Source organism: Centroberyx gerrardi, chromosome 15 (genome assembly GCF_048128805.1).
Source record: "Centroberyx gerrardi isolate f3 chromosome 15, fCenGer3.hap1.cur.20231027, whole genome shotgun sequence".
Classification (NCBI taxonomy): Eukaryota; Metazoa; Chordata; class Actinopteri; order Beryciformes; family Berycidae; genus Centroberyx; species Centroberyx gerrardi.
Window position 1 is genome coordinate 9,310,706 of NC_136011.1, and position 19,070 is coordinate 9,329,775.

General features: G+C 43.5%; 2 protein-coding genes across 3 annotated transcripts in view; both read right to left on the bottom strand.

The window, feature by feature from the left end:
* Positions 1–362: 362 nt before the first annotated feature.
* Positions 363–8,082, bottom strand: npas4l (neuronal PAS domain protein 4 like). The gene is made up of 11 exons (XM_071922587.2): positions 7,921–8,082; positions 6,880–6,980; positions 6,313–6,433; positions 5,100–5,263; positions 4,759–4,904; positions 4,522–4,621; positions 3,810–4,077; positions 3,602–3,711; positions 2,845–2,980; positions 1,453–2,720; positions 363–1,329 (listed from the first exon to the last, which is right to left on the bottom strand). Exons 2-11 carry the CDS (start codon positions 6,956–6,958, stop codon positions 1,301–1,303), a joined length of 2,421 nt encoding a protein of 806 aa, XP_071778688.2. The 5' UTR covers positions 6,959–6,980; positions 7,921–8,082; the 3' UTR covers positions 363–1,300.
* A 2,066-nt stretch (positions 8,083–10,148) lies between these two features.
* The window catches only part of klhdc3 (kelch domain containing 3), a 29,080-nt gene continuing 20,158 nt past the window's right edge, over positions 10,149–19,070 (bottom strand). For both annotated transcript variants that reach the window (XM_071922588.2, XM_071922589.2), the window contains exons 9-11: positions 17,676–17,749; positions 16,730–16,808; positions 10,149–13,745 (exon numbers count right to left, since the gene is read on the bottom strand). In XM_071922588.2, coding sequence (XP_071778689.1) covers positions 13,679–13,745; positions 16,730–16,808; positions 17,676–17,749 — 220 coding nt within the window. In that variant the 3' untranslated portion in view covers positions 10,149–13,678. The remainder of the gene's footprint in view (positions 13,746–16,729; positions 16,809–17,675; positions 17,750–19,070) is intronic.

The window sequence follows — 19,070 nt, forward strand, 5'->3', positions numbered from 1 at the left end:
AAACGTTGGGCTACGCACACCACTCCAAGGTGACCTACAGTATTACTGATTAATCTCATTCAGACAGAAACACACTCCAGTTTGGCACTAATGGGGTAAACATGAAATGTGATGTGTGATTGGTTTTTAAAGGTATCAATATGTTCAGCTCAATAAAATAGTTGTCATTGCATTTACTGTAAGAGTCAGAAAGAGGGCGGTAGTGTACAAAATAGACTGGGGAGCTGTCTAGTGCTGAAAGTGTTCATGGAAGACAAATGATATGTTGTATACTCTCATCAAGATATCAGCCAAGACACAATATATTTTTAATTCGTTTTATTTGCATTTCAACATTATGAAACACTGAATAATTAGACACGTACCAATATCAAACAAAAATAAAAACATATCTGCAATGAACACAAGTAACATTTAACATGATTCACATTATGGTAAAGTAAAATACTTTTCAACACTATTTAGTGAGGGAAAGGTTAAGTCAGTGTATTCAAACTAAATAAATACAATTAATTAAGAAACTTCAGACTTGGAATGAATTTAGAGGTACCATTGAGGTAGGTATTGAACTAACAATCATCATCATTGTGATCAGTTCATCATCTCATTGATTGAGGTTGTGCACCTTTTTTCCTGTACAACAGCATAAATGCATTAAAGGCACACTGAGAAGATAAAGGAATAAAGGAATGTAAACCTTTTCAAACAGGCAAACACTGAGAAGTATCTTTCATACCTCTGTGGGATTTTTTTAAGGCAAGTAAAACCAAATGTTAACAAGTGGATCTTAGTTGCAAATAATGATCTATGTGATATAGCTCATCCAGGTAGTTTAAGAATATAGGTAATATTCCTTCAAACCAATATGTATTTTCATTTATAAAATCCTTGTGGCAATGGCTTTAATAAAGTGCTCTATAGTAAATTGTGGTCACTCAATATTAGAACAAGAAGTAAATTCCCTGTCAGTGTGTAAGTGTTGTAAAACAGATTTAAAAAAGTACCTTTTTCATACAATATGAGACATCAACAACATAAAACACATTGGAAAGATGACAGCAGTCTAGAGGAATGGAGACAAAGCTAAAGTCTACAAGTTTGGTCCACTAGGGAAAGTTCAGAATCTAGTTTAGATTCTATTGTACATTCAAAAATAAGTCATTTGGGGAAACTGTTTCCAACTCTTTAGCAAAGATGTCCTTTAAAAGTCTTTGCTCAAACTCTTCTTTGAATCCAGTGAGGAATGATTGCCTTGACAATATGTCATACAAGTGGTAGTACAGTAAGTCACAGACTTATTTCAGTACAAGTTTTCTTCAACAAGTCCATCTGAAAGAGGAGGGAGAATAATATTAGTGGCATGTAACTCCAATATCGATAACTTAAACATATGAAAGAAAGCCTAAACAGAAAACCATTAGTTCAGTGGCTGGACTGTATGTTAGAAATTACCTTGCTGGAGGCTACTGTGCAGATAGTGGTTGAGTTGATGCAACCCAGTGTTTTGGTCATGGCTTCCCAACTGGAAAGTGAAGGGATCCATGCAGGCGATGCTGGCTGGGCCGAACTGCTCTGCGGGCAGCGAGACCTCTGGGGTGGAGGTGGAGAGGCGGGGGGGCTCCTGGTCCAGCTGATGGGTCACAGTCCTTCCACATGCCGAACCCTGCTGGTAGCTGTAGGAAACGACACCGGGGCCTTTCCCTGCGACCATATCTAGGTCTTTCAGGATGCTGTCGAACACACCGTCGTCTAGGACCAGCTCCGGCTTGAGGGGAACGACTGTGGGAGGAGGGGGGCGCTGAGGCCAGTCACAGGCAGAGAGAGGCGGGCTCTCTGCGGCCGCCTGGGACGTATTCTGGACCGGGCTCAGGGTGCGGTACATGTCAAAGCTGCTGGCCAAGGACGAGATCTGCTGAGCCAGAATGCTGATCTCTACCTGCTCCCTCTCGTTGTACTGGAAGGATTCCTGGGATGTGGGGGAGGGGTTGGGGGTGAGAAGGCTGGAGTGCAGCGACGACACGCTGTGGGGAACGAGATGCACCTGGAAAGAGCTGCCCCCTTGCGGCTGCTCCAGAAGGCCGAAGTCGTCTTGATGCAGGCCGCAGTCCGCGGGGCTCTCGCACACATCTGACGCAGACCGGCGGTCTGGGACTAATCGAGCTTGGAAATCGTAGGCCGGAGATAAGGAGGCATCTGGAGAGCGGGCGCCGGTCATGCTGCTGCCTCCCTGATCGAAGGTGTATTCGGCGGCTGCAGGGAGGGAGTCGGAGGGTGATTGGTGACAGGTGGGCCCGGCCTCGGGGTAGGAGTAATAGGACGGAGAGCCCTCGGGGGAGGACAGCCTCTGATCTGTGTAGCCATGCACATCCATCAGGAAGTCGGGGCTGAGCTCGTCCTCCTGCAGAGGGGAGCTGGAGGAGGCCGGGCTGTAGGGAGGGGTGAAGAGAGTGGGGCCGTCTCCCGCGGGAGCAGGTGAGCCGTCACCTTGGGAGGAGGCGCGCGCCACGTAGAGGATGTCTCGCTCATATCCCCTCCGAGTCTTGGCGCCGGGCTCCTCGCTTTGGCTGTCAGACGTCCTCTGCCTTTTAAAACGTTTTGTGAGGTCGCAGCCCTGAGTGTGGGGCATCTGTACAGCTGCAGAGTGGCAGGAATTTGTCTGACAGGACGGTCTGAAGGCATCGCTGTTGGTTTTCTGCAGGAGAAATCTGGCCTCTGTTTCACTGTAAAAGCAGAGTACTGTGTAAGTAAAGGCAGTGTTTTTCACATGATGATGTATTCATGGACCAGTATTTCTTTACACACTCAATCCGGTCAGCTGAAGGTCAATGAAGTAATTCCACATACCTGATGATGTAGTTAGTGCAGCTGATTTCCTGGCACTCAGAGTCCTTGATAGCTCGAATGTAGACCCAGGTCCAAGACAGATCCTTGTGCTGGAGTCTCAACACCATCTCTACCTGGAAGCCCTCATCTGCCTGCACTGGACCGGACAGGGAAGAAACACTCATGGTTATTATCATGCACCTTCCTCAGTGGTGAACAGTCTTGAAATTCATGAAACATGTGACACGTATACAGTGAAATCACACCAGGCATCTGATTAAGTTTTCCATTGCTAAATACTGAAGTCTGAAAAAGTTACAAAAATTGAGAAAGAAATTTAAATAAACACTATAAAGGTTCTACAGCAATTCTCATCAAATGAGCACCTTTTCAACATCCAATATAATCGCTGGAGTCTTTCAAAATTTGTGCTAGATTAAGTAAACATTTGAGTAAAACATTTGACCCTAGAGGCCCCTTTAGTACAACATAAGTATTATGTTGGATAAGCATATGGACACTGGTTGCTTCATTAGAGAGAAAAATTAAGAATGCACCTATGATAAGATAGCCTAAGGGCTGGTGTCATAAAAAAGAACATGGTAAGTTTGTGGAAAGTATTTCATGTATTCAAGTTCCAAAAAACATTGAAATGTTGAAAAAAATGTTTAGTTATGTTTTTGGAACCTAAACACCTTGTTTTTCATTGCAAGGAGCTTTTGTCCAAAGTATCAAACCAGCGTAATACTAATTTTCATTCCACGGATTCTATACTTACTCAAACTTTTATGAGAATCTGCACTCAAGGAGAGGTCTTCGGGGTGGAGAAGACTGTACCAAGATCGACCAGACATTTCTTCAGCTGAGTAGCCCAAAAAATAAAAACCACTGGAAAAGAAAACAGTCATGAACATCTCTGATGGAACACTGCATCACAGTGAACAAATCATTTGATTACATCCATTTAGTGGTGTCTCCACTCCTACCTGTCGGACAGCTGAGTGAAAGTCATGTCCAGTCTGTGGACACTGCTGAAGCTCTGGCAGAAGTGGGCTGAGTCAGCGCTCCGCAGGCGGTTGACCGTAGGGGTACAGAGGGCCACAAACAGAAGCTCCTCGGCGGGACAGGCCGAGGCGGAGGCTGGGCGGGGCTGGGGGAAACACTGGAAGCTCCCTCGCACCAGCATGGAGCAGCAGCTGCCATGCTGGAGCCTGAAGGCCTTGGAGGTCTGCATACAACAGACAAAGCTCCTCTCTGAGGAAAGAAAACATGATAGGGTTAGAGTCAGGTAGTTCAGTTGTTCAGTAGTAGTAGTAGATGAATGATTTAGTAGTTCATGTTAAAGGTTTTTAACATTAACTCATTGCCACATTATTTTTGATACAGTATAATTATCATAACCAAATGAGACCATTGCTGAGAAGATTGTCAACCTCTACACTGCATTTTACATTGTCAGCCACCATGTTGGATATCGTGGGAAATCTGCTAGACTGCTTTACGGCACAAAACAGGAAGAGGGCGCTCTTCTTTCAGCAAAACAGAGCTAAAGCTTTCAGAGTCTCTGGCAAGGAGTGAAAGGCCGATGGAAAAATCACTTCCAACATGTTTATCGACCATTTATTTGACAATGATATACTGATGTTTAAACATGCTACACATGGCACCTTTAAATGATTTATAAGTATTTAATATTACCTGTTGATGAGTTGTTGTCAATCTTCAGGTTTGACTTCACAATATCAATGTCAGAGCGTTCCACCAGATCATAGAAAGTGTCTCCTTGAAGCACATCCACCTGGAAAAGGTACAAGTTTCAACATTAGCTACCATGAATAAATAACAATAAAGTTGAGTAAGGGAAAGCACAAAAGACGCTCCAAATAAGAAGTCCTAAAAAATGTCAATGGAAATTAAGTGAATCAACAGTCTCACCATGGAGTGACCCAGATATTCAGCTACGTTTTCCGACACGTAGACCAGCCTCCCATGGGCGGTGGTGACCAGGATGAAGCCATGCAGGGCCTGGAGAAAGGCCTCGTACGGCAGAGAGCAGCCGGATCTCTTCACAGCTGGGAATCCTGCAGGTGGGAAAAAATGAGTTCAGGCTCGGCTGCACTGCATATACATCTCTGCAGATTTACACATCTGCTATCTTTAATATATCCCCTGAGGTGCTGCCAACTTAGTTCCATTTTGTTTGACAGCGAAGCGGCCTGAATTTAGATAAGGAGTTCTCAGATGCTAAAGAGCGACTGTGAAGTTTGAGGACTTACCCTGGAAGAGAACAGACTTCTTGATGTAGGTGCAGATGGCGGACATGGAGTGCAGGTAGGAGAGACGCTCCTGGTCGTCCTGGGTGATGGGCAACAGAGCGCGCATGTTCCTGATCTCATTATTGATGTGGTCCCGCCGAGCTTTGGACGCCCCTTTGGTGGACCTGTGAGAGACCATGGTCACTGATGTCAGGGGTTGGAAGAAGAAGGAAGCTAAGGAAACTAAAGCCGGGGAGACAGACTTCTCGCTACTGTCACACTTGCATTTCACATAATCTATCTAAAGACGCTCTTTGCCTCATGGCAAGTCTGAAAAAACAAACAAGAAAAAAAACAAATGGTAAAAAAGAATAATTGGCCTGAACTAGCCTCTTTTTCACAATAGTGCCTTGTTAGAGAGCTCTGGTGCCTCTTCCTCACGAGCTGAAATGGACTTTGAATATCAAGGGTTCCTATGGAAACTGCTAATACGAGAGGCTGTCGTGTCTGCAGCAGAAAATGAGGACTCTCAACAGACTTGTCTATGTGATCAGTATCTGTCTGGGCCCATCTAGAGAGAGCCGGGGGTTTATATAGCCGCGAGTGTCTCAGTGTGGGCGTCGAACAAACGGGGAGGCTGGGCTTCTGCTGCTCCTCCATTGCCTTATAAAGTGGGTGTCCTCGGAGCGGGGCGCCCCACGTCACAGGCACAGAGAAAAGTGCCACAAAAGGAGAATTATATCAATCTGAATCCCTGCAGCTTACAGCAGTTTTAGCAGACGGCCCTTACAAAAAAGAACTATAGAGATTTTATAATTTTTTTGAAGGATACTATTCAAATATCCCAGCAAAACTTCCAAGTCCCTATATGAATACTGTATACTGTATACTGTACTGGGATATTATAGTGATACAACAGCAGATAAAAAAAAAACCATAAAGTAGGTTAAGGTCACTATAAACTCACTATTGAGAACCACAGACACACTATAAACCCCAACAGGAATATTGCAGTGATTTTTCTTGCAGTTTCTAGCCTGATGACAAGGTTGACTTTCTCTGTATTAACACCATCACTAGGGCTAAGTTATACTACGCTACAAACCTAAGAAGTACACAGGGCTTCTTAGAGGTGTTACAGAGTTTCAGGTCGTAACTTTGTGGCAAGCCATGTGTTGATTCAGCCACTAGAGGACGGAGCAGAGGCCAATGAGGGTAAAGGGCTTTCACTGACCTGGATCTTCTGCAGACTGCTCGGCGGTGATCCACAGGCAAATGATGCGAGGTGCAGGGAGCGCTGACATGACATTTGCAGGAGTCGCACCAAATAGTCATTTTGACGGTGATGTGGCCACCTGGTGTAAAACATACACAATCATATATAGATATATATATATCTAAATTTAAAAAAAAAAAAAAAAAAAAAAAGTGAGGTGCCACTTTATAGTAATATAACTGCAAATAATAACTAAGTAAGCCTATAATAAATGTTAGAATATCACAGCAACACTCTAAACTTTATATAATATCCCATAGGAATATTATAGTGATATCATAGACTTAAAAAATACCATAACGTACGATAAGGTCACTATAAACTCGCCCTGTAAGGACTACTATGCAAGTATTCTAGTGATTTTTGTTAGTCTAAGTAAGCAATCCAGTGTTTTTTCCCTTTTAGAAAATCCCAGTTTTGAATGAGTAAAAGTTGAAATGCAGTAGTTTGGCTTGAGAAATAGTGAAACTCCTGTGTGTGGAGAAAGTGGTAGAGCTGCAGAAAGATGCATGTGTCCTCTCCTACCTTTGCAGGCTGTAGATGCTGAGTGTGTGAGTGTCAAGCCCCTGTGTGCCGTCCCTCCTTTTATAGCCAAACTCCACATTAACCCGATACCTCTGCCTCAACTCGGCCAGTGGGAGAGAGGGAGAGAAAAAAGAAAAGAAATATGGGATAACGTTACTTGTTGTGACGCGATGACAAACGACGGAGGGGATATATTTAGTTAAGCGGGCTCTAAAAATAACCCGTCAGATTGGACCCATGCAGCCAAGCGGTCCGCAGGGAGAGAGTGGCGTTTAGATATTCCATTCCATCGATTAAGAAATAGGCGCGAGTTAGGCAATGTGATTGTTTCACGTGCGTAAGTAACGGTTAATCGCCACGTACGCGCTGTAATAATTTGCAGTTATTGGTCCGTGAGGTGTACAATTATTGTGTTAATTAACGGGGGAATATCTTAATGTCGTTTTAGTTTTGTGTTCAATCAGCCTTGGGATTAGCAATATTTGGGACCGGTGTTATTGTGTGAAATAGAATAATTTGCTGTTTTGTGTCGTTTTCACACACTGAAGACTAGGCATCAGGGTTGTTTGAACTGAATGATGTCCTCACACACACACACACACACACACACACACATTTGATTATTCCTATAATACATTTGAATAATAAATGATACTATGCAAATATCGCATCAGCACTATAAATCCCTTTAGTAATATCATAGGGATATTCTACGAATATTGTAGTGATAACACAGCAGATAAAAATACCATAAAGTATAATGAGGTCATTATAAACCCGCTATTAAGACACACTATAAGCCCCTCCAGGAATAGGCTATTATAGGGATATTATAGTCATTTTTCGTTAGGGAATATGAGAATTAAACATTCTTATGTTCTGGTGCACAACTGCATTTCAAACAAAAAGTACGTCGCTGACATTCCAAAACAGCAGAAAGCCAGTGTCATCCATCATCGTTTCATTCCCAAATAGAGTTTTGAGCATGTCAGCTACAGCAGTTAGTCTACAAAGGGTTTTAACTGCGTGTGAATTACTCACTCAATTAAACCCCTGCTGGAAGGGAATAGGCTGCAGGTCGGGGGAACGTGACGCACCGAGGCTGAAAGGCACGGCATTTGTTACTTTACCAGATGATTACATTAAGGGCATCAGAAAAGATAAAGTATACTAACAACCCTGCATTCCCTCATCCCAGGTGCGGTCACCCACTGATCCTGAGGGCATCGGCTCGAGAGAGCTGAGGGATGCTGACAGAGAAGGTGCTGCACGGGGGGGTAAAGGTGGCGACAGGAGCCCACTCACAGTCAAGTTGGTCGGTACAAATGCTGACAGGCTGGCGTCAAAGGCAGTTAAGGTCCAGTATGAGGTCTCCTCTTTGTCAGTGGGGGGGAAAGGTTGATTCTCTGCAATCAGAGTTGAATAGCAGAGGAAGGGCTCTTCACTGGCCAGAGTCTGGAGCATCACCACTGCCTAGAAATGTGTGGTCATCAACAGAACCAGATCCTTCACCTGAAACAAGACACTCGATAATCACTACATCAAACATAACCAGTTATGCTAATTAATCTATTAATGAACCTAATTGATGCATTAATTAGCAAATATTTCTGTGTCAGCATATGTCTTCACATAACACATGGATACTATTAATATGAACTCCCTAATTAAAAGCATTAAGGAGTTATAGTAGTGTCAAGAAAATCTGTTTCTCCTCATTAATATGCAAATGCATGCAGCAAGGTGTTTCAAAATCTGATGAGAACAGCTACACTATAGGGGGAACCTGAGGTGCAAGTATGAAGTTTCGGTCATGTATTGTTCTTGATAAAACGTCCCACATACCATGTACTGTGGTGGGGGGACATTAAAGTGTATTGTGCTGTTTGTATCATCGGTGCCAGCAGGATGAATGGTTTTCTTAAACTGTCCTGCATCATGTATTGTCCCATTTTTAGAGAGGGATTCTTTTCTCAGTGTTGTGAAATGGTTCCTTGTTCCTCAGAGAACATTGTGTTTGCATGACATGCCTAAGATCTACAGCTTATATCATCTAAGGGCGTGTGCTCCTTCAGTGCCTCTTTTTCTCAAATCCCCAATTGAACAGCTTCCAACAGTGCCGGGAGCAGAGAACTAGAACTTGAGTGAGGGAATGGGACGGGGACAGGAGGACAAGACAAAACAAATCACTCCGAACAAATCCTCGGTCTGATTCTCAAGGGTCAGTGGGATTTTCTGGGACCTGAAGGGAAATTAGAGAGCAATTTGGCTGAGTGTCTCCCTGCATTAGCGCCTGCGTTGCTGACCCTGGCAGGCTCCGGGGCCAGACGGAGGGCCCGGCGCAGCCCCGCTTCCTGTGTGCCGCGAGGCCAGGCGGGACAGGGTGTCTCTGCTGCCTCGCTTTAGGCTGACCTTCCGTCTGTGGCCTGCACTTAACACTGCAGATAACGCTGAGTTTATAGCAGCGGGCTGGTGACAGACGGGAACAAACTGCCGGGCCGCTGCTGGCCACAGGAGCTGCAGATTCGGCTGGGGTTCAGGGTGAGACACTTTCTAATGATGGGACATCCCAAAGCGGCCGCACGCGTCCCATTAAGCAGTCTGGACTGTAACAGAGGGGGGTGTGGGGGCACCCTGCATTTCCCAGAGCACCCATTGAAGTGGCCAGTGAGGGCTGCCAGACAGGCCGACTGGGGCAGACGAGGCTTTCTGGCTTTCAGCAGGAAGGGAACTGCAGGGTCCTGGAGACCAGGAAGTGACACGCAACTCCAAGGATTTAAGATAGTTCACTAGATATGAACAGGGAGAAATCTGGCACATCTCATTCTCTGAGGAAAAATATAGTCATACATATTCACTGGAAAATGACTGTTACACAAGAGATCAGAAATTTCGACATGATTGCCAGAAGTCCAGCTTTGGGAATTTCAAGTCGTAACGATCTCCAGTTCATTCTCAGAAATTATTTTGAATACCAAAAAAAGTTTGTTTTTAAGTACTTTTCCCTAAGGAGTGTGATAATAGGCACAGCTACACACCAAAATGCAGCCACTTAACCTTTCGCCATTCCAACCTTGACCATAAGACACCGGACTGCAACACTGGTCAATATGGCCGATTCAACCTTGATCAAATCCATACATCTTCATTTGATCAGAGATTATCAATATGCCCAACCAGTTTGAAAGTTAAGTAATGCAAGTAAAAAAAAAAAAGTAAAGGTATTGCATGTATTCCACACAGTAGAAAGGGATACTCAAATAAACAAATCAAATTGCTTCAAATTTATTATTTATACAATTATATAGCATATTGCACAGGAAATCTCGACCAACCTTGGCAGATATAGCTTCCCCCTCCATAAATGTAAAAAAAAAACAAAGCTCAGGGGGCCTGCACAGTTTTAACCTGAATGCAAACACACTCAATACTTTGTTCTGTTCTTTTTTGTTGTTTTTTTATGCATTCTTTCCTGTTGATTAAATTATTGAACCATGTAACCCCTAAATACAGAATATGGTACCAACCAAAAACACCAACAGAAAGTTCTGCCACAGTGAAGGCTTCTGGTAGTTCTGTACTGGCACAGAGTGCACTTCCTGACATGTGATCAGTTCAGTCACAGGTATTTCTACTCAGCAAATAAATACCACTCACTCTATAATTCTGAGTGAGCACTTCAATCCAATGATGCATTTCTTCCTTGCTGGAAGTAATGCCTCCCAGAATAACCAGTAACACAAGAGTGACCCGCAGTAGTTTGATCAGCTTGACAATGATGCTATTCATATATGCCTAAGCCATATCAATAACCAGAACATGTCAAATGACAATTTATTGAGAAGCTTCAGAAATTGCAAATTACATGGTGTTTTCCATTGCCAGCATACAAATGGAACGCCCAGGTAATTAGGCAAGATCATTGTTCGTAGTGATTGGCATTAACATTGCCTTCTTGGAGGTGAGTGACCATCACTGAGGAAAATTCTTTGTGCAGGTATTTTATTTTGACCATAGCTTCTACATCATTTACTTCATTTATGTTAATATTACTCCATATTCCTGATGAGTTCTTGATTGAAACTACCATCACCCGCAATCTTCACACACTCTTGTCGCAACAAGAAAGGACCAAGTCCCGAAATAAAAGTTCCTTCTCCACACCACAGGTTAGAAAAAGAAATACAGACAAAAATCCTCAGTTTTGCCAACGGTCATTTGGTGTCACATGAAGCTGTGTGTGAACACGTGATAAGCGTCCCTGTGATTTCACTGCAGTAGCTGTGGTAGAGTTCGTGTCACTGGGGCATTGAGGCATATCGTGTGATATGTCCATGTCTATGTGCAGTACAGAGGGTATTAGACTCACTGAGTCACATTGGCACCACTGGTCTGTAAATAATAAAAACATCAATATTCAGACATTGTTTGGGCAACCAAACCTCTCAGAAACTCTGGAGTCTACTTAGGCAAAAAGCAGCATTAAAATGTCTCCTTTCTGTAAGGCCTGACATGCCAAGAATGGCTTTAGTGCAGTACTCTGGTGACTTTCTCCTGCATTTTAAGATTGTTTTCTACTGCTTTACTTCACATAGATTTGTAAACATTTATGATGTAGATCAGTGGTTTTCAGTCCTGGTCCTCGGGACGCAGAGTCCTGCTGGTTTTCATTCTAACCATCTAATGAGGGATTTACATCTTCAATGCAAAGTGAATGCAATTAAATACTTAGTAGGACAGAAAACCAGCAGGACTTGTTGATCCCGAACACCAGAACTGAAACCACTAATGTAGATCGCAATTATGTGGACACAACCAGTGTGGTAACATGGTACCTATTCACATCTCAGTTTTGCAAAACTTTGGGCTTTATACATACAATGGCTTGTTCAGGACTTGAAATCACTAAAATCCACGGTAAAATAAAGGCAGCAATGACAACTTTACTGCCTGTATAGTCATTCTCACCAACCCATTAAGACCTCACTCAGTCATTAAGCCATGATACATTTGTTGTTATTATAGGAGGTAACTAATGTAGATAAAGATAAAAGGTAAGACCATCACTCATTTCAAATTTGGATTCCAAAATTTTGTTTGCTAAATTAGTAATGATTAGTATCGAATAAACATTAAAAAAAAGACATAACCTGAATAAATATCTCCAATTTCAGCTATTCCAAATCATTTTCAAGATGGATGGTGAGTGAGTGGCACCTAATAACAGCCCTTGTGCATCTATAACATCTGATCAGGTTTAGCTTTGCTTGTGGTTGGACACAAAAACACGTGCGCAACTTCCTGGTTTTGCACCATACTGCGAATAAGCTGGTCACGAGGAGCGTCCGCGAGTGTTGTTCGACTCAGTAGGATTGTCTATAAAGGGGAACAACTACATTATGCATACTAGTGATGATCTCCCCCTGCAACAACAGGCGAACTGAAGCAGGTGGGCTGGGATCAGGGTGACCACAGGTAAGTAGCTGATATCGCTGACCGCTGCTTGACTTGGATGCAGCATGTGTAGGACCACGTGCTTACACACATACACAGTATATATTTGTATCCTGATACCCTTCCACATTTGGCACTGAAAAACAAACTACAGGGGGGAAAAATCTGTGGTGGGTGGGTCGTACAATGCTCTTCCAATGACACTAAACGTGTTGGAGGAATACAATATACAACAGCCACATAAAAAACACACTCGCATCACTGTGAGTAGGCTTTTTTTTCAGGGGAAATTAGATTACTAATGTATGGGAAGTGTTACTTAACGCAGCATCGTCGCCACTCTGTGACACATGCTACTGAGGGAGGTAGATGGACTTGATTATTTTACAAGGCAAACAGCTCGCCTCAACAGCCTTGCAAATCACCTTTGAGACATTTAAGAGCAGCAGGTTGCTAGCCAAGCTATGATAAAGTCGGTAAAAGCAAAGCCTGGGAAGCCATTCTAACAGAACCATTTCACAAGTGTTAGACACCAAGAAATATTGTGGTTCCCCTATATTCTGTTTCCTTGCATTCAATGCCAAGGTAATAAGTTTGCCTGGTAGGCTCCATATACTGTGTACAACATTGTCATTTGCTGGACATGGTACTCTAAAAATGGTTTAGTGACCAAGTTAGAACTGCAAGATATACAAACTCACAACCACCTCAGTCTCTTCAAGTCTACGTCTGAAACAGAAGGTTCATATTTGTCTGTAGGGAGAACGGTTGAGTGTGACATCTGGATGATATCCTCTGCCTCCGCAGAACAGAGAGGTTAGCTCTCAAGACCTTTGGCTGAAGTTCTTGTCTTTTCCTGTGCTTAGTTTAGAAGTCCATGATTATCATAGGCTGATTGGATTTCTAGAGAGGCTAGAAAGGAGAGAAAACGGCAACTGAACAGGTGTCAACAATCACTTTCTCACAGGATCAGCGTCTCCAGGGGAAAAATATCTTTAGCGACTCTTAGAAAAACTTTTTCATGTCGCTGCTTGTAATACTGTTAAAGTTAAAGTCGATTTTCATTGAGTTCTGTATATATGGTGGAAAAAAAAAACCTAGACAAGCACCTTTCATAGACATACGAAACCCATGGAGTCCAAGGAAGTAATATGCAGGACATTTTGGAGCCTAATGAGAGCTCAGTTTTGACTTGGAGACAGCAATACCCAAGAAGGTGGAAAATTAATCCAATCCAGATCCAAACTGTACAAAAAAAGTCCCTCGGAGCTCAGCTGATTAGAAAGATAAAAGCCCGGGATCCTGAAACAGAGCAAGTTCTGGTTCTGCTGAGCGTCCAGTGGTGTCAGCCATGGGAGGAGAAGATGGGCCTGCTGATGTTGCTGTTGGTGGTCATGGCTGCCAGTTCCCACCTGGAGTGCACAGAACAGGAAGAACCAGAGGCAAGATTAATCTTCTTTAGGATTTCAGGCAGAGCTGATGTCTTTATTAAGGCAATCTTGATGTTCTATTATGTTTTTGTGGTGTTTCAGAAGGCACTGCAGACTTTTATGTTGCCGAATGTGCAAGAATCTAAAAAGCTACTGCAACGACACTCAATTAAGCAAATATTGTAATAACATTTCGTCTCACCCTCAGCCCCCTGGGCCCAGTGAGGGGCTGCGAAGTGGGCAAGGATGAGGGGAAGGCCCTGCTGTAACATGAGAGCCAGGAGCAGGGGCTGACAACCGGGCCTAGTGCTGACCTGACGACAGGTCAGAGGTTGAGCTCCAGATTGTTATCACTGGCTCTGGTTTCACACTCACTCCCTCTCAATCGCTTTGTTCGTTTTTCGTTGTGCGCGTGTGTGTTTAAGAGGAGAGATTGGCATTGGGGCTTGAGATGCCAATGAGGGGCAGTGGGAGTCGACCGGACTCTTGTGACCCCATCTAAAAGGCTCTTAGGGTTAGAAACACAACTGCAAACACGAAAGCGGCGAGTGTGCAAGGTGGCAGTGCTGGTGCGAGAGAAATGAGGAGGGTAAGGGGAGTAATTAGTATCAAGTTTCTTGGGGTGCACCCGTAAAAACTCACTTTGGTGCAATCCCCTCCATTTCAAAAGAATTTGTGAACTGAATGACTTCAACTTGACAAAGCTTAATCATGAAGTGATTGCCAAAATGGGTTCTAATGGATTGTGTGCTGTTATTATCTCTAAAGCAACACAATACCATACACATTGCATCATTGTTCAGTTTCAATTATGGACAAAAACACCTGAAATAATTTAAAAACACAACATGGAACATTTCACTTAAACATGCCACAGGAGGCAGACGGAGAGAAAATGAATTTGTGAACAAATGCTTTAATAGCTGCAAACTTGTGAAACTATTTCTGAACATGTAATTTTGCATTCAAAAAGATTTTTTAAAATGACTTCAACCTAGTGATTACAACTTCTCAAAACTGTGATTACAACGTCACAACACATCAAATTTGTGCTCTCAAACTGTTGCGAGTTGTCTGTGTCAAAACAATTTGCAAACTTGCGGGGAGAGGGGAGGGGGTGAGTGGGATGCATTGTTCATTTGACCAATCACACCAGCTGCTTTTAGCATCGATGTTTCCCTACACAAAGGCAGCAGCAGCGTCTCTTGCTGTGCCTCTGCTATGAGATCATGAGTTTTGCAAACATACATACACATGCAACTGAATGACAGCTGGGTTTGTGCTGCCTGAGTTTCACTTACTTTCACTTTCAACGTCAACTGCTGCTGACAATAGTGTTTTTGCTTGTTTAAAGACATCAAACAACGGAATTATTGCCATGCGCACACTGTAGTTCATGTGTTAAATTGTCTCAATCAGGGTTAATGTGACAGCAGAGATGTTGAAAACCACAGTGCTGTTCATAGCCTAGTTAAGCTTGTACCTTACACTGCACCTGCAGTCTAGTCTGTATACTTCACATCAATTTCTCAAAGACGTAACAAACATTGTTTGGTGGATAGAGATTTGGATATACTGAATAGACGTTTCAGGGGCCATTGTCGCAATCTCTTGCTATATTCTTTGTTACACCCGTCTGATTCTTATCTCACTCTTATCTCTGCGTGTTGGCTGCCGCGCTTTGATGGAATTTGTATGGTCTGCACAAATGGCGGGGAATCAGCTGGCGCACAACATCAGCTGAGGTGAAGCTACAAAGTAGCTTGCCCGAAACAGCCTGCTAGAGAGGGAGAGATCATTAACGAACGAGAGACGTCACTATGCTCTCTAATCGCCTGGTTGGTTATTGCCACTGATGGCGCTGATGACAGATCTGAAGACATATCAGAGGGAAGGGCGACCACCTGACTGCCTGCTTGCACCGCAGCATCAATGGGCCATACTGAGTCGGTTTGAGTACAGCAGAGCCTTGAAGCTTCAAAAACCCCCAGAAGATTAAATGCTCACTTCCTGAGTGCAATCTCCGCCACTGAAAAAGAAGCCTTTTTTCCCTAAGGGACTCATTTATTCTTTATAGTCTACTTCATCGATAGTCTATTTCATTCAAAGAAGTGGTCTGTTTGTTTTTTTGTGTATTTATTTATTTAGAGTGTCAGTACAAGAATAAACACTGAGAAATACTAAAATACACTTTTGTAGTCAGTTCTTTAAGTTTTGGATCTTAGTCATGATCTTAGTGCAGAGGGGTGTGTGTGTGTGTGGTCAAAGGTGAACCTGAGAACCCCTGCAAACACATGCACACCGCACAGCACAAACAAGTTATATGATTCATGAATTAATACAGCCAAACTAGGAATTCAAGCAGCCAATGGGAGAAAGTGCTGAGTTAGACAGCAAAATTGCAGCCAATTTCTGAGAGCCAGCTACTGAGCTAGCGACTACCATATCCTGTCTAGCCAGGGTGCAACAGATCCATTAGTACCATTAACTAAGCTCAACAAAATATAATTCAGCTCTTTCAACCTCTGGCTGCTTGAATTGCTAGCTTGGCTGAGACATTATTTTTCCAGCAATTTTTTACAATTGGGTAATAATGATTTGGTCTTGTAGGGATGTAGAAGCTCACCAAACTGTTGGTTCACTATATATACCCCAGTTTGGACATGGTTTGTTACTTTTTTGGTTTGGTGGAAAAAAAACACACACAACTTACTCTAGGGTACAATTTTAACTAATTGATTCAGAAAAACCTGTCAAACTCTTACCACTGGTTCAATAAAGGACAAGTCAGAATTATGCCTCTTTGAAAAATAGCCTTATAATAATAAGGAAAGAGACAGAGTGGTGCCAATGATGAAAGCATAATACAAAGCACAGTAAAAGCAACAATAACATTATGACAAATCTGTGACCAAATAGTGCTAACATTTGAGAGGAACATGTGGGGAAGAGTATGCTGGACTGACCTGATGTCATGTGGGAGTCCTGACTGCTCCAGACTGTACTGAATAACGGCTATCTTGCATAATGTCTTCAAATTAGGGCCTGGAAAGAGGAGAAAGTGGAATGAATCATCGAATGATCACAGGATCTAATCATACTGAGACTCAGTATGTGGGGCTTCCAAATGGGGCCAGGCAGGTCAGATCTCAGAGTCTGTAGAATAAGGGGTTACATTTTCCCTCTGTGGTTTAAAAATCAGCATGCTGTTTTTATACTACAGCTCAGAAATAGACAATAGCTGAAACAGACAACAGTGCGCGCACACAGGAGAAGACACACCCAAGCACATAAAGAACAGAGCCTGCTGCAGGTGTTAATCATCTTATTACACAAACCTACTTACTAGGACCAATTATTAACTTCCCCTCAACTACTATCGCTGTGATGGCTGTGCCACCATATGGACAGTGATAAACAGTGAGAAGGGACACGCGACTGGCACGTGGAGGCATGCCACAGGGGATGAGAGAGCGGGTACTGCCAGTCCCATACGGTCGCTGTTGATTTTTCCAGCCCACCTACACACGCCCTCACTGTGACCTGACAGCATTACAGACTGCCCCGGTGCCGACAGGATATGGCTTTATTTGGTAGTTCATGAGGGGGAAGTGGCCCATGTGATAAAACGGAAGCAGGGCCAAGGCCAGGCCCACTAGGCCAGGTGAGAAATGAGGCAGGGGTGTAAAGGACTTATTGCTATGATACAATTCATGGAGGAGACCGCCAGATGTCTTATTTAACCAGACAAGCTGACATTCTTATTTACATCAGCACCCTGGGGTGGTAGATGCAGGAGAGAGGTTTAGTGGTTTTAGGGTTTCACACACATTTCAATGATTAGACACCTTCTTAGGTTAACCAAGGACAATGCAGAGCTGTAGAGGTGGATAATGAAAGGGGGATACTTACTGAAGTCTAAGATGTACAGGTCTGAATGATCCATGAGGTTAAATTCATCACCCATTCCTTGCTCTGGACAGGGGCTGTAAAGAGAACAAAAGCAAGTGTTTCTGGGGTCAGAGTTATCAATCCATGGAGCTCAACGAAAAGATGGTGAAATTGAGAGATTGCGAGCGGTCAAGGCTTCAACTCCATCCAGGAAGTCTACATTAACCCCTACTTGCACTTCCTGCCTCACTTCCTGAGCCTGAGCCAAACAACCCTTCACGGCTGCACTGGCTGGCCAGCATTTTTATACGACAACTTTATCTAATGTTTCTGCCCTTAAGTACATCATGGGGTAATTTAAACTGAGGGAGGAAAGACAGTTACATTTGTCAGTAGCCAGATTTATGATGACATTCCAGTAGGAAACCTACAAACTCCCCTCATGTTATTCTTGGAGAAGTTACCAACAGACTCCCCTAGGTTTACGCTCTCCTCCACCACCTCCCCAGGCCCAGCATGCTTTTATCACCCAGGTACAAAATCAAGACCAAGCCCCGAGACAGGGAGCCACAGTGTGTTCCCTAAGACAGCCATGCTGCTCTGCTCTGGCCTGGGCTCCTTATCACGGGCTGGCACACATTAAGCCCACAGGAAGTGGAGCGCTGTAGTGAGACGGCAGGCTGGCCCATGCAGATAGTCTCCCTGCCTCAGACCGCTGCAGCCGTCTCTATCACTGCATATCTGCTTCCTGCTACAGTTAAAACACAAACACCTGCGACACACCTGGTGTACCACAGACTCAGTTTAGCCTAATCCTGTCATACCTCTGCTCACTCTATTTTTATATCAGTCTCTAACATATCACTTCTCTTCCTCCTTGAATTAAAATGCAAAATACGCTAATTGCAGAGAATATGAAAATGCAATTGAAGGTAATAGGCTGCAGCCTGGGGATCGAAATAAATTGTTAAAGCAGCACTTGCCCACGAGGCCATAAATATATTCCCATAAATGCACCAGATGCACATCACTGCATTATATCCATAACACCAGGGCACCTGGAGACCTGTCCAGATTTGGGGATAACGAATGTGCTTTACAGTTACTCACTACCCAGAGGACAGTTTCAGCCAAACAGGTGCGTTCACCAAGCAGTTTAGTGCCTGTGAATATCTATCATGGAGGATAATTGAGGAATTACTTTGCCAGCCAGGTTTGGTCCTTAAGACTAGATAGGCGAGATGCATGAGCTGGCCAGCGACTGGAAAAATACCATTCCAATACTACTGAAGCAATCTAACAGAAACAATTTGTTTTGAATTGCATCCTGTGCTTAAAAGTAAATTTCCCTTTTCCTCCCTTCTCAAAACCATCCTCTTGTTCAACTCTCTCACCAACATTATACCTCCTACCATC